The 16,136-nt window shown below is 44.7% G+C and overlaps 2 protein-coding genes across 3 annotated transcripts in view; one reads left to right on the forward strand and one right to left on the reverse strand.

Moving 5' to 3' along the window:
- mydgf (myeloid-derived growth factor) overlaps positions 1–4,797 on the forward strand; it is an 8,914-nt gene extending 4,117 nt beyond the window's left edge. Inside the window, exons 5-6 of the mRNA XM_029428988.1 lie at positions 817–889; positions 3,007–4,797. Coding sequence (XP_029284848.1) covers positions 817–889; positions 3,007–3,086 — 153 coding nt within the window. The 3' untranslated portion in view covers positions 3,087–4,797. The remainder of the gene's footprint in view (positions 1–816; positions 890–3,006) is intronic.
- Positions 78–15,134, reverse strand: LOC115006651 (uncharacterized). 2 transcript variants are annotated; one of them, XM_029428984.1, is made up of 4 exons: positions 13,894–15,134; positions 9,806–10,785; positions 4,609–4,675; positions 78–565 (listed from the first exon to the last, which is right to left on the reverse strand). In XM_029428984.1, exons 1-2 carry the CDS (start codon positions 14,956–14,958, stop codon positions 9,943–9,945), a joined length of 1,908 nt encoding a protein of 635 aa, XP_029284844.1. In that variant the 5' UTR covers positions 14,959–15,134; the 3' UTR covers positions 78–565; positions 4,609–4,675; positions 9,806–9,942. The 2 variants fall into 2 exon arrangements, with proteins under 2 accessions (XP_029284844.1, XP_029284845.1); XM_029428985.1 differs by lacking the exon at positions 9,806–10,785.
- Positions 15,135–16,136: the final 1,002 nt, after the last annotated feature.

The following is a 16,136-nucleotide window of genomic DNA, read 5'->3' on the forward strand; positions in this document are numbered from 1 at the left end:
CCTGCAGATCGTGCATCCCTATTTTGAAAAAGTAGCGTTTCACCAAACTCACGACCAATAAAGTGGCTGCTTCAGGATTAATAAAATATTTATTTTATTTGTTATGTAAATGAGGTCTAATACAAAGGTCTGGCTGCGAGCATCGCTGCAGGTACCTGACCACATTTATCTTTCATTTCAGTCCTGAGAAGAATTGAAAACACGCTGTCACATCGGTCTTTACTTTACACCCCCGCCACCTTCATGTGCTCCACATGTCTCTTTACATTTGTACATCCATTGTCCTTTAATAATGGTCGGAGCTGCACTCCAGCTAGTACCAACTTTGACAAAGCAACACAGGCGAGAGACAGTCAAAGCTTTTATTTCTCCTGGAAGTCAAACTGTCTGCACATAATGAAGGAGGAAGGTTAATGTCCGCACTCTTCTCCAGCTCAGTCACTTAGCGGAGGTCCAGACGTGTCTGATGTGAAGCACACCTTGACACGCCTCCTTCCCCCAGCAAGGGCAGTCCTGACACTCTGTCATTAGTGAGAGCACATGTTCCCTCCTCCGGCTCCGTGCCCTGCAAGCAGACGACAAACGCACAGAAAAAATTACTTTAAATGATGCGACAAAAATACCCTCACACAGACACACACACACACACACACACACGCACACCTGCCACCCCCGCACAGCTTCTCCTTGACCTTGTCGCCACATCCTCCTACTCTCCCAGGCCGTCTGCTGCAAAAAAAATTGTCTCCTGTGCCGCCTCTCATCCTGTTTTTTAAAAATTGTTCTCCTCTTCGTCATCGCTGTGTTCGTCTCCAGTCTCAGACGGCGGCTTCAGGACAGAGTGACGTGCCTTTGAAGCCGGAGGAGTTTATCGTGGGAGAGTCAACAGGTGAGAAATTGATTGTGTTTTTCAAGTGTTCAATCAACTCCCTCTGCTTGTCGCTAGTGATGGCGAGATGAAGCTTCATGAAGCAGGTCTGTCTCGAACCCCGGGCCGCTGCGGCAAGCATGTGAATGTGGGTCGCCTGCTCTACGAGCTGCGGCACCAGGGATGTGTGACGTACACGTTGGATGTACATTATCTTTTCAACAGATTTAGATTTGGTGTCTTTACTTGCTCACAAAGAAGATGATGCTGGCTGGCTCCATAATGATCCAATACAAACAACTCAACAACAACCCACACATTATATAAAGTGTTGATTATGAGGGGGCTCAATTGCGGTTCGCTCCCCCTTAAATTTCGAATCGCACGGCAAACCCGCGAACCTGTTCCTGAATTAGTCACGTGGTACGGCTTCGAACGTCATCACATACGTCATCGACACAAGCCTCGATACGCGCTTCACAAAAATCTTCCGCGATTACTCGACACAAGCTTCGAAGCCTCGGCACGAAAGGACACATCACTACTTGTCACGTCAATCTCCCGCTCACCCCCACCTCCCCTCCCCTCCCCTCCCGCTCACCCCCACCTCCCCTCCCCTCCCGCTCATCACGTCGTGAGCTCCCTGCTGATTTCCCTCTAAAGCGTATGCTCCAGCTGTGAGTGGGTTGCCATTTGTCCCTGTAGTATTATTTGTTGTTGTTCCGTTTCCTGCGCAAATCCCCACTGTGGCACAAGTTCCAGACTGTGATTAGCAGGATTTGACAAGTCACACAGCAATTTACTGTAACAGCAGATTAGGCACGACAGTACAGCGGCTTAGAGACTCAATTTCCAGAAACTATCACAGACTTTAGGATAATCCGGTCGCTGTGAGACCTCTGGGAAACACTTGCAGTCATGATTTCGAGCGATAAACTCCTTAACAGTAGCACAGTAGGTAAATTGCTTAAAATATATATAAATGCATCAATGAACTGGTAACAACTTCCAGGTCTGAGACGTGAAGCCAATGCTGAAGAGCTTTAATCCTGCAGTCTCGACTGCACTGGCTGCAAAAAGAAGATTGTATAGAAGTCTATGAGAAAATGTTTCTACTTCTCTCTTGATTTATTACCTCAGTAACATTTTCCTGATGAGTTTATGTCTCAATCTGTAGTTTCAAGTCTTCTTCAACATGATGTTCATTTAGTAACTTATGGAAACATTTAAAATAGAGGATAAAGCAGCGTAAGCTTTAGGGCGGGGCTACCTGTGATTGACAGGTGGCCACCACGGTGTTGTCCCTGTTTTCGTCTTACAACTTTGAACCTTTTCACAGTTTTATGTTTTCAGTTCATGAAAGTTGATTGTAACATTTTGGTCGGCTTAATATTAATAAACCCGTGATCCACAAACCAAAGCGTGTCACGGTGACCACGTACAGTCTGGTGTACGAGCTTAAAACATTTTGATTTGATGTAAAGATGTAATGAATAATATCCTTCGGGATTTCAACAATTATTTGAGTTTATTAACGTACAAAACACATTTAATATTCGCTCCAGTCAGACAGTAACTTTATCTCGCTGATCGTCGTGTTCCAACAATCACCAACTCTGGTTTGAAAGAGAGACTTCACGAGTAACGCATAAAAGAACCACCGTAACATTTTCACTGTTAATCTGCCGTCGAACGTGACGCACCAGAAAAAACCAGAAAGGCGTCTAATGGATAAGAGTTTATCGTCTCTTTAGCAGGTAAAAAGCTGCACATACGTGTTGATTGTGTGAAAACATTCCCTTAGAAACAAGAACTCGTCTTTCCCTCAAAGTACTGTGTGCTCTAGTGAACAAAACCATTACGTGTTTTAGCTTTACGAGAGCAAAACCACAAGAAGCAGCAACAGTAGAAGAAGAATCTAAATTGCAGTAGTTTGACGCATCACTTACAGAAGCTGTTACTTAGCTTCCCTGTAGAGGGCGCACACCTGCAGATCTGATCCACTGCCAGCAGGCAGGTTGGACTCCACCTGCAGGTCTCAAAGTGCCGACTCAGCGGTCACATGACACCGGCTGCTTTCAGCTGTCCTTGTTTTGATATTGTGTGACAGTAACACCTCTCCTCTCTCTGACCTGCAGTGACCCACCAAGATGGAAAGTTCAACGCGCAACTCTCCAAACTCAGCGCCATTGGACAGACCCGACACGACGAGCTGTGATTGGTCAGAAGTCTGCCGTGGCTTCGGTCATGTGTTGAGTCGCGGAGATAGACGGAAACCTTCACAGGGGCGGCTTCAAGAAATGACACTCAGAGCTCAAGAATCAGATAAAAAAACTAGTTTTTTCCCCGATCCAACAAAGATCTTTGTCAGGCCGTCAAATAAAGTCTCGACTACCTGCCGAAGACCTTCGTTAGATCGAAGCGTTGCACAAGAAATGACCGATCTCTTGTCTGATTGTTGAGCTGCGTGGAGCCTCTGTGTTTTGAGCTCGGTAGTAAATGAAGGATGGATCTTGTGGGAGTAAAAACTGTAAACATTGAAGTGGGATAGTAACTGATAATGCAGCACTGTGTTTTTACAATGGATTTGAAAAAGCTGCCTGGGCGAGTATTCATATATTTTTTACTACATAATGTCCCAGTTAAAGTTCTGCCATAAGATTTAAGTGCTTCCATAGTTTGTGAGGCGATGAGATTTCCACGGCACATCTGCTCTGATGGGACGTATGTGAATGTATAGAGGATCTGGTGTCCGGGGGCTTGTAGAGTATAGATAACGCATTTAGAGTCGGGAGGATTTATCCATCTCCTGTAATCCTGAGAGCAAAGTGAATAATCTCCAGCACCGTCCTCACACACACACACACACACACACACACACACACAATTACATTTTCCTCAAATCTTCCGCTGTTCTGAGCTCTTTGTTTGCATTCATGTATTCTACATCGCTGCGAGCACACGTTTTATCCTTTAAATTACCAATTGGTACCACATGTGATGGTGTTTGTGTTTTTGGCCTGAAGGGATAGTTGTGCAGAGCAGATAGCAGCTTCATAGTGAAGATATCAAGAGACGTGTGTGTGCAGAACACACTGGAGATCTTTAAACCGTGTCCATGTGAATTCATTGTTGAGGAAATATGATTTAAATCGTGCTGCCCCGTCTTAGTCTATTCGTCGACTAATCTGTGCTTCAGTCGATTAAGATTTCTTCAGTTATTTAAATCTATCAGCACATCTGTGGGAAACAAGATCTAAAGTGGATTTTGGCAAAATTCTTTGTTTTACAGTCATTTATTTATTTTTAATGATTTATTTCCAAGAAATCTGAGCACATCTCTGGTGAACAAGATTTAAAATCTGATTTTTGCTCGATTATTATTTTATTTTTTTTAATCAACTTAATCTTAATAATTTTTGCAGAAAACATTTATTTTATTTTATTTCAGGATATTTCATGTCTTCACAAATACCCTGTTTGAAGTTCAACCCGAGAGATATCATCTGGATTATATTATATTTGGAGAAGATGCCATCACATATTTCTGAGCCCCTCTTGAACCTTTTATCCTCGAGTGGCACACGTGTGGATCAGCGAGGGTGTCGGCTCCCTTATGTTGCCTTTATCTTCCTCACATTGATCCAATCGTCTTCGATCCACAAGATGAGTTCTGGGGATTGATTTCAGATTTGGAGGATTGTGCTGATTTGATTCTGCGCTGGGACTGAGACTCGTACCTTGTTTGCTTCATGTTGGGACGCTCCCCTCTGTGTCCGGGGCTCGTGTCTGCGTCGAGGCTCCCAGCTGATCCAGAACAGAAGAAACACAAGATGTTACTGATTTTGTACCTTTTCCTTTTCCTTTTTTTTCTACTTCTGATTCATGATGAAATGTGACGGATGTTTGAATAAAGATAATTCATTGCGTTTGTCTCGTTGTGTCAGTCATGATCTGATTGAACCTCCCACGGCCTCGTTAAAGGGTGAAAAGAGAGAAGTGTGAGAGCCATTAAATATTCTGAGCACCGTCAGCGGCGGGCCACCGTGAACACTTTTTCTTATGCTCCCGTCACATCTGTCTAAAATGACTGTAATTTTAGTACCAGCACTAATGTATTCCTAATTTAAACTCAGTTTTTTATGCTGCAGACAGGCTTTCAGCATACAAATGAAACTTTATATTGAAATAAGGACTATAAATGGTATTCTGTGAGCGTACTGAATTAACATTGTCCTGGGATAAATGGTTTCATCCATAAAATAAAGAGCTTCCATTGTTTCTGCTTAATTTCTGGGGACAACGGCTTTGCACTAAATCCAGAGGCTCATATGGGAACGTATAGAGCGATGATCTTTGTGGCTTATAGAGATATAAAGTCAGCAGGGATTTATTCATTTCATGTTGAGCCAAGAGGAAATCTTGATTGTAGTCAAATTGGCATCAGTGAGTTTTAATTCTGTGATACAAGAGTTACATGTTTATAAACCGCAAGCAAGCAAATGACACGTTTTTATGTAAAATCTACATTTTTTTTTTTTATAAAAACTGCATTTCTGAGATTAAAGTGGTAAAAATGAATATTCAAGGTTGAAAGTTAATTAACTTTCAACCTTGAATATTCATTTCATATTCACATTGAATATTTACGAGAAAAGAAAATTCTTTTGAGATTGAAGTCACAGATGTACGGGGAAAGAACCTTGAACAATTGTGCTTTTTTGTCCTGGAACCACATGGCTCCTCAAGGCAGCACTTTAGTGAGGCGGTGCAGCAGGACGGTGATGTCTGTGGCTTCTGGGCTACAGTATTTCCTTATTGATGAATCCGATTGCAATGGATGATTTGATTAAATCATCCATTGCAGGTAAAACACGGCGAGTTACAAAGTGAAGCCATGAGGTTCCTTTATGGATTATTTCTTGTACATTTGTCAATCATGGATCCAATTTTCAGCATTAAAATTATTATTAATATTACTACACTTGTAATATACATATTTTTATATATGTATTTATATCATAGTATTATTTATTTTTACTTCTCTATGTTTATATATTTATTTTTGTAATTTATTCTAAAATGGAGCAGCTGTAATAAAGTATTTTTTATTCTGAAACATATTTTGGTTTCTAAACATATAAAATGTTTTCTTTTCAAAATCAAAACCAAATTCTTAAAACTCAAAGAAATTCAGAGTTTTTTCAGGCAGATATTCTGATTTTATAATCTCGTTTTTGCTCGTAAATTCACGACTTTAACAGTTTTTCTGTGAATATCATCGTCTTTATTTTAAATTAGTATTAAGTATAATAGCCCTAATACGTCGTCGTAAAAACCAAACCATGACTGTAACTATAACTAAAAAATGTAGAGAAAATGTAATGTTTCAATAAAACTGTTTAATTAAAGCATCTTAAAACAAAAACGTGATAATTTCAGACTCTACTTTTGATGTTTGTGGCCCCGAGGATAAGAAGTGTTGATGCTTTGTTCTCATGGCGGTTGTTCCTTCAGTAATGCGTCTCAGAAGCACAATATCTCTGTGTTTACTGCCAGTTGGCGGCGTCTCTATGCTGTCATCTAAACCCTAAACACATATCACTACTGTTTACCATCTGCTACGTGGAGATGTTTACTTTCAACTTTCCCCCCCCAACAGTGCGACCATGAGGCAAATATATCCACTTGATGCTGCCAAGACCTGACTTAGATTACGATGGCGTGCATTAGAGAGGAATCACAAACATTTATAGCTCGGCGAGCACAGTGGCTCCAGGGATCAGTCGGTCCAACACTTTAATCCGGACTGAAATATCTCAGCAACTATTCAACGCATTGCAGACATGCGTGGTCTCCAGAGGAGGAAGCCGACTGACTTTAACTTCAGCACCACCAGCAGAACAATATATTTTTTGGTTGGAAGTAAAATGTCTTGACAACTATTAGATGGATTGCGATACAGAACTAAATGTTCCCCTCAGGATGAATTGTACCTACAATGGTTCCCAAACTCGTTTGGCTCGTGACCCCTAAAACAAAGCAATACGAGCAGCCCTTCATTGATTATATGTCGACCATTTCCTTTCCTTATTAGGGACCAGAGGAAGTCATCTGGGAAGAAAAAACTAATATTAAAGTTTCTCTTCTTACATAAATCATCTCGCCCCCGCTCACATTTATCTTGCAATCCTTGGGGTCCTGACCCCCAGTTTTGGGCAATACTGCTTAAACATCATCAGGTAAGAATTTCAGTTTGTTTAATACTTTGTTTTATGACCAAATTCCTGCAGAAATACTGTCATCCCCATCAGCCCGAGCTGTACTGTGTGTTTATTGCTAATTAGCTATTGCTAGCATGCTAACACTAAGATCCTAAGAGAGCAGAACATGGTTTATAAACCCTATGATAAATACTTTGTTGAATTGTGTACATACTTTTCAAACCGAGAGAAATCTGTAATTTTAATGAAGGTAACCGTGCGTTTCATTTGGTTTCCTGTAATGGCGTTGTATCCCCTTTGAGCATGCGTCAGCGTTTTCTGCAAGAAACTGCCATAAATTCACTTTTTATCCGGTTTAAAGCCACATTTTTACCAGACACCTTTTACATCTTGGTGGTTTTTAACTCTGTTTTAACCAGATGAAGGATTTTAGTCCTCGTACGTCTGGATCTTAAGTTATCTGAGAAACAAGCTGAGCTAACGTTAGCGGCAGCCAAACAGCATCAGAGAAACACTGATTTTTAAAGTGAAACTGCTTTATTCAGTGTTGTTACTGGTTTTAATCGGCGGGTCTGTTTGTTTTGGAGAGGAGGAGACCTCTGCGGATAATTCGACTTCCTGAATGATGAACAATGAAGTAATCCTAACCAGGAGACGCTGACGGCAATGGTGGTGAAGACAACAACTCCCATGATCCTACGATACATGAGTACATGAAGTGTGATGTTAGCATTGTGAGCTGCTAGCATACTGATGTTAGCTTCCAGCCTCACTGAGGAGCTAGCATACTGATGTTAGCTTCCAGCCTCACTGAGGTGCTAGCATACTGATGTTAGCTTCCAGCCTCACTGAAGTGCTAGCATACTAATGTTAGCTTCCAGCCTCACTGAGGTGCTAGCATACTGATGTTAGCTTCCAGCCTCACTGAGATGCTAGCATACTGATGTTAGCTTCCAGCCTCACTGAGGAGCTAGCATACTGATGTTAGCTTCCAGCCTCACTGAGGTGCTAGCATTCTGATGTTAGCTTCCAGTCTCACTGAGGTGCTAGCATACTGATGTTAGCTTCCAGCCTCACTGAGATGCTAGCATACTGATGTTAGCTTCCAGCCTCACTGAGGTGCTAGCATACTGATGTTAGCTTCCAGCCTCACTGAGGTGCTAGCATTCTGATGTTAGCTTCCAGCCTCACTGAGGAGCTAGCATACTGATGTTAGCTTCCAGCCTCACAGAGGTGCTAGCATACTGATGTTAGCTTCCAGCCTCACTGAGGAGCTAGCATACTGATGTTAGCGTCCAGCCTCACAGAGGTGCTAGCATACTGATGTTAGCTTCCAGCCTCACTGAGGAGCTAGCATACTGATGTTAGCTTCCAGCCTCACTGAGGAGCTAGCATACTGATGTTAGCTTCCAGCCTCACTGAGGTGCTAGCATGGCTGTAGACTCTTAGTCTTGATATTAATTCTGCTGATATTGTGGAATTTTCTGTCAACAAATCCTATGAAAAGAGCAAAACCGACAGTTTCCCCCCCGTGCCTCAGAACTCCCAAAACTATTAAAATCACATCACCGCTGCACAGGGTGACATATTCCTTCATTAGTGTAGATTATTTTGAGTCAGTCGACAAACACCTCAGGGGAAATTTAAATTTAGAAGTTTAGATTTCTTAACAAAAATCAATATTAAAACCAAATTGTTAAGAATCATTAACTTCTTCAGCTTTGTGTCACAGAGTACGTGAGTCAGAGAGTATTGAGAGACGCACTTACACGTTGTTGGGTTTTTTCTCTTTTCATTTTATCTGTTGACACTAAGAGAAAATCTATAACAACAGCTTTATTCTTCAGCCACAAGAAGGCATTACAATAAACTAAAGTAACATTTCAGAGAGGACAACATCCGATGACCTAAATGAATAAGCCATAGATTTACTGTGTTGTATTTATGTAATAATCAATCCGACACACACACACACACACACACACACACAACACACACACACACACACACACACACACACACACACACACACACACACACACACACACACACACTTTGCATCTCCTGACATGTGCAGGGGAACAGATGGAGGCCGTGGCAGGGGCGGTCAAGCCAGAGGCAGCGGAGGAGATGGGCTCTCTGTAACACCGGGGGCCCGGTGAAGGGTACACCGATTGGCCAGCTGCCCCTTGTCTCCCCACTGATGAGCACCGTCGACCCAGTCAGCTCCCTTCTTATCCTGCCATGCGTCCTCAAATCATGAGACCTTTTCTGTCTCCAGATCTATCACAGATCTCCAGCCTCGCCTCCCCAGCGTGTGCTCTTAGCACCACAGAGTTAAAGTACCCCGAGTTCTCGTTATACCATCGCGACTCTTGACAGCAATTACCTCCCCCAGACAATGCTGATGCATGTGAGTGGATGTGTCTGGTTGCTAAGGTTGGAGTGCACTAAAGTAAGACGTTCTTACTTTGTCTTGCAGTAATTATAATTTCCTTCATATTTCTATCTAATTAGATCTTCTCCTTTGCCCTTAACTGTGCAATCTGTGGGAGTCTGAGAGCATCTGTACGGAGGCTCTTGTTACCAGAGCTGTAACCCAGACAGATGTTACGATGGCCAGTGTATGTTCGGCTTATATACTCGAGAGAATGGTGCACAAGCAGAGACGGGAACGTCCGCAGAGCCAAGCTGTTCTTCCTGACATACTCACCCCAAGTTGCGTCCTGTCACCTTGGAAACTTGGTCTGAACTCAACTTGGCGAGCCTTAAATCGCTCTCCACTCTCGCGCCTGGTGCTGTGAACGTGGCCTCTTTGTCGATCAGCCTCCCGCCTCCTGCTGCGTTGTCTCACACTGTGGTCGAGAGCCTTTTCTCAGGGTACGGAGGAGCTTTGCGGGGCTCTGTCACTTTCTGTGTGTGTTCAGAGGGCCTGTGGTGGGGGTACGGAGGAGGCTTCCGACCCCTGCGCCCTTGTGCTGTTAGGGGTTTAGCCGTGGCTGCAGGGGCGGGGCACACCTGAACGCGTTCCGCCGAGGATGCTCGCCTCTCGCTCTCAGAGCTGAAGACAGTTTCTGAGCCGGTGGGTGGGCAGCTGGCAGGCTGCGTCGATGATGGAGAGAGCAGTCTGGCAGATGGGTGGTCACTTTGTGGGGTCTGATAAGACCTAACTTTGCCCTCGATTATGACAGATGGGCTCAGAGTGGGGGAGGGGTGAGGCTTTGGAGAAAGAGGGGACAGCCGAGGAGAGTGAGGTCGAGAACCAGGGCTGTTGGGATGATGGAGGTTTACTGTGAGAGGGGAGAGACCGGGAGTGGGAGGCCGAACAGGGAGACTTCTTTGTGGGGACAAAGTAACGTCATGGGGGGGAAGGTTTTGCGGGGGATTGTTCTGCAGCGGCCCACCTTGTCTGGGAGAAAACCCCAGACTGCAGGTGAACCGGAGAGTTCGACTCCTCTCTGATGAGGTTACCGGGCACAGCAGCATGTTTGGTGGAGATTGGTGGCTCCTGCTATGATGCTCTCTCCTGCAGGAAGAGTCTTCGGGCTCCGACGGCCTCTGATCGGTGCCGCCTGCCGTCACTTCGCTGGAGCTGGAGCCTGAACTGGAGCTGCTGTCGCCTCTTTCAGTCCCCTGCTGCTCCTCCGCATTCAGATCAATGGATGAGGTTAGATAGTCAATCTGCTGCACCACCTATGATGGATACATAATACAGTGTGGTGATGAATAAAAAGAAGAGAAGCACTGATATGGCACCTTAAGATCTGTTAACTTGTCGTGAGGAGTACTTTCCAGTCACATGATGGGTATCGGAATGAAATGCTCTTTTGGTATCGATATCACTTTAAGGGTACGAGTATCGACACGATACCGAGCCCTAGTCGTGGGTAAAGTCAGCAGGATTGGCAGGAAGTTGGTCCAATAAAAGCTGCAAACATCTTCTCCACCAGGACGCTGCAACACTATTAATCTAAAGGCTTTTCTTCCAATTTGAGTCATTTCTAATACAATAATTGAAAAGCAATCTCGAGCCTCTATTCAATAATAAATGAAAAGTTCTTTCTGCATTTGCATGTCTGCATCTATAATGTGGAGCATGTCTCCTCTCACCAGGTGTACAGCTCTACTCTGTAAGTATGTCACACGAGCTGCAAAAAATGTTTACCTCAGCCTAGAAACGACAATATTACTATTATGGGAAATGTGTAAGCTAAATTTAGATGGGTTTCCTTACTTCTGCAGTGAAAAGCACACGTTGCAATATATCATTTACAGGCAGCCACGTCTGCATGCATACATTCATACGAGTGCAGAGAATGTAACACAGGAGTGCATGCACAACATACGTAATTGCTTAACACAAACACACGCACATGTACGATGATGGAGGCAGGAGAGATTGTAGAGAATTACACTGGGGAAAAGGTTTGACCTATCTCCCCACCTGCTCTGTGTGCACAGATAAATCCTCGGCCCCTGCTGGAACAGATGAATTATTGTTTTGTTCTCTGTGTTCAACAACATCCTCGCTGATGTCAAAAGATGACCTGGTTTGTCCTGTTTTTTTTATTCTGAAGCTTTTTGGGCGAGGCAATTTATATTACTTTGAAGTACAGGATGTATATGCACGTCAAGTGACTCTGGGCAGGTGCTGCTTGTTAACGTCCAAAACATCAGAGATAAAAGAGCAGAGGACCCTGGCTTTGCATCGGCTGCTCCCGAGAGTGTTTATTACCATGTTTTTATATAGTGCTGATGAGTGCTGAGAGACGTGTGTTGCACAGCTCACTCATGTAACTTTCATAAAACTCTATTGTTTAACTTCTGAGTCATAGTGCAGGTTCTGATCCGCCTCAGCAGAACATCATGCGTGAGCTTTCATGGCGTTTTGCTTTAATATCTGTAATTTCTGTCTCTTAAATGCTTTAAAGACTCAATCCACTTCCTTTTTTATTTCATTTTTTATAACAGATTGATTATTAAATACAACTGAGGGTTACTTCTCATGCAACAGAATGATAAAACAGGGCTTTGAAATAAATATGCCACCAAAGTCTTCTTCCTTTGATCTGTCGCCTCTGTTGTGAAGATTTGGGATTTTATATCAGTGTCTCCTTGTCGTCGTCCACTACCCCCCCCCCCCCCCCTACGCCCCCCTGCTCGTCCTCCACTCCTCTCCTTTGGTGTAGCCTATATACTCTTTCATCAGCGTTATATTAATACTGTCACACTAAAACCTCGCAGCCAGGACGATGAGGTTACTACCTCGGGCTTAGCCTGTACATGCAGATCAAATGCCAAGAGGCGAGATTTACGTGTCACTTTTACTGGATGAGGAATACGAGGCAGAATACAGACATAAATGGATTATAAAACGCTATCCAGCTGTGCCTGGAGCAACATCTGTCCATGAGGAGGGAGAAGGAAGAGAGAGGGGGTGTTAGAGCAGGAAAGAGAGGGAGATGCAGAGAGGAAGGCGATAATGTCACATCTCAGCAGCCCCTGAATGCATCATGCAAACAGCGAATAACTATTGTCTCATTCAACCTCTATGAAAACGCATGAATTGAGTGTTGTATATGTTTAGAGACAGATGACAGAGGAGAGTTGCAGAAACACTTTGCAGACTGCGGTGGATTCATCCAACCCTGCTGCTGACTTTTTTTTTAATGCATGTTCAATTCTGCTGAGGATGTGTATTTGTAGCGTGCATTGTTATCTGTAAGAGTACGAGCCCTCGAGGTTTTATAGCACAAGCATGAATGTTTCCTGCATCAGGAAATACCTAAATTAATGTGAGAGGATGCAGAAAGTTCTCTGTGGGGCTGCACAATATATCGCTTTGTCTTAATCGTCATCGAGAAGTCAACTTACAAGATAACAGGGTTCCTGCGGATCCTTGAAGAGCCTAAAAAGGCATTTCATTTATTCGTTTTAAAATGTGTTAAATCAATCTTTTAAAAAGTAAAAAAAGTGCTCAGACATATGCAGTTGGATTTTATGAATTGTTTTATTGATGTTGCATTGTAAAATGTCAAAATAAGTGGCAATTTTTTTAATTTATTATTTACCAATGTTGATTTGCGTAGAAGACTGGTCTTAAATTTAATTCGTAGTTGCATTAAAAAGTCAAGAATCCTGCAGAAACTTTATGATTCTTTATATTCTGTCTTTCAACTAACTTTAAGAAATCATCAAATCATTTCTTTATTGGTGCCTTTTGTTTTCAGTTAGTTTAAATTGAACATGAACAGATTACACTTTAATATCTGTTATATCGTTATCGCGATATTTAACGACATCGCTATAGTCGGTGTCGCATTTCTATTTATAGAAAAAACTAATGTAGTTAATTCTTTACGTAGGCTATCATCGGCCATGTTCATCAAATAAAAAGAGCTCATCTGTAAAGCACGTTATCGTGACACGATTAGAAACTGAAAGTGTCTGCTGACGGTACGACAAGATGATGGCGGAGGATTTGGCGTTAAAGTACTTCGCATTTAAACTCAATGCTAATAAGGAGCCTGATTAAGTTAAGCTGGACGAAGCGGTCGGAGCCAATGTGGCGACAAGTGGAAACCTGCAGCCACGACGTTAAAGATCAAAGTGAGCGTGTCATCTGCTAACGTCGTTTCTTGTTATGTGTCCGATGTAATCGTTAACTCGTGTTACGAGTTCATTAGCTTGCGGCTCTACTTCTCTGCTCCTATTCTGAACTGATTTTCTTTTCGAGTCGAGGAAAGACACGATCATGGCGGCAAAATGTTTCGCAGAATCAACAGAAATCCAACACGTTACCTCTTTCATTTCCTGGTGAACGTCCCTCAGCGCGGTCAGAACTTGCTCCAGGTTATCCACCACACGTTTAATCTGGTTTCGCACCACCTTCCTGCTGCAGCCCTTCCTCTGTGCCCCCCCTTCATTGGTCGGCCTGTATTGCACCCATGTCTGGTTCTGGGCCGCCATGCGCTCCACGCTGGGTGTAGGTTTCCTGGGGCCTCGTAGAGTTGTGCTGCAGCCCAGGCCTCTCTGAGGAACCTCGGTGGAAAAGATGACTCCATTGAGGGGCCCGTTTAAGCCCTCCACAGGCGGCTCCCTCAGATCTCTCTGGCTCTGGGAGTTCCTGCTCTGCTGTTTGACGTAGCTGAAGCTGGAGGTGAAGCCATGCTGCCTTTCTGTTAGTCCCTGAGTGTCTGGGCTCGCCCAGCTGGATGAATGGAGGTCTCTCTTGCAGCGGTGGGTAGTGCTGCTGCCGTAGCCCCTCCTGAGCTCCATGTCCACCACAACAGGCACCTTACAGTTTGGCTCCTTAATGAGCGGCGCAGGAGAGGGTCTCACTAGCGGCCCATATTTCCTGACTAAGGTGCTTGTCCCGTCGCTCTGCGACTGAAGGAGGCTCAGGTGGCTGTGGTTCCTCACAAAGGTGTGGTTGTCCAGGGCAGATGTGGAGCTCGGACCTCGCGGTGCGTCCCCTGGACTGCTCTTTGTGGTGGGGAGCGGGTCCAGCTCTGGAGACTGGGTCCACCTTGCAGGACTGTCCTCCCTCTGCTTCCCTGGCAGGATGTGATGCCCCCGCAGCACCACGGGCAGCATTCTCGCCACCCCCACGCCGTTATTACACCGAACATCCCCCTTCTTTGCTCTGTCCTTCCCAGGGATGGAGAAGAACCCGATCCCCTTGGCTCTCTCCAGCGGGGTCAGGTTGTTGTGGGCCTCCGAGCCGGATTTGTACGGTCCATTTAGCCCCAGGTCACTGCCGTGCTGGGGCTTCAGACTGTTGCGCAGCCAGGGGATGAAGTGAGGGGCGTGGGGCTTGAAGCCTTTCTGCTCCCCAGGCGCCGGAGCCCGGCTGTCAGAGAACATGGTGATGGATGTCCAGCAGCCTCACAGAAAAAAGAAGAAGCAGCAGAAGAGGAACAGGACTCCTGAGACACAGAGAGCTTCCTCCTCTTTTTCCATGAACCTATCTTTCCCATTAACATAGACTCAGTCCGCTTCTTTACTCCCTCTCAGTCTCAGTCTCCAAAACTTTTATCTGCTTTTCCCCCTCCTCATCTCAGATCCCACCAAATCCCCTTTTCCTGCTGTTTCTGATTTTATCGCCCTACCCTTCTCCCCCCCCCCTCCGTTCCTGCTTTTCCTCCCACTGTCCTCCCTGTTGTATTGCTCCTGAGCCCCTCACCCCCTCATTGGGCCGCTTTTTGGAGATGCCGAGGGCCTCTCTCTCTCTCCGTCTTCCCTCTCTGCCTGCATGCGTCTCACTGGCGGTAGCAGTGGAGGCTTCCTGTCTCTACATCTCTCTCTCTCTCCCTCTCTCTCTCTCTCTCTCCCCCCACACTGCGCTGCGCTGCCTCCTATCCTCGCTTTCTTCCTCCCACTCCCTCTCACTGCTCTAACTCTCTTTCTCTATTTCCCTCTTCTCTCCCCATTTCTGTCTCTTCTCCTTGTTACTCTCTGCTCTAAACCGAATGCGTCCTCTGTCTTTGCAACTCTCTTTTTTACTCCCTTTTCTGTCACTTTCCCCCCCCCCATCCCCACCTCCCGTTTGCCAGGGAGAGCAAGCTGAACTTCAATCAAGACGGCACTGTTATTAATCCCCCGTTAGCCAGTGTATACCCACGTGATTCTCCCCCCCCCCACCTCCCCTGTTCTCATCTGATTACTCCTTCTCCGGCTCAGCCCTTCACAATTAAGTGCTGCTTAGGATACCAGAGGGGGTTTAAAGGAGTAGGATGGCAGCAGGAAGGGATGGAGGAGGAATAGTAGGGGGGCACATAATTACGACCCACAAGATCAGCGGCAGTTTGACTGAAACTATAAGCTGCCCAAACAACAGCCTGCCTGTGGCACTGTCCCCAGATTATTGTAGCTGTCAGCAAATAGTGTCGTCCCAGTTGTTTTCCTGTTTTCTTTTCTGACGCATATACATTTGTTCCAATTATGCAGAGACAGCTGCTATTTTCGGGTTCAAGATTCCCATTCTTAGCTGTCTGGATTAGATTTCTTGTGTCTGACAAGCCCAAAAGATGCCTCCTAGGTGC

Source organism: Cottoperca gobio, chromosome 4 (genome assembly GCF_900634415.1).
Source record: "Cottoperca gobio chromosome 4, fCotGob3.1, whole genome shotgun sequence".
In the NCBI taxonomy this organism is placed as follows: Eukaryota; Metazoa; Chordata; class Actinopteri; order Perciformes; family Bovichtidae; genus Cottoperca; species Cottoperca gobio.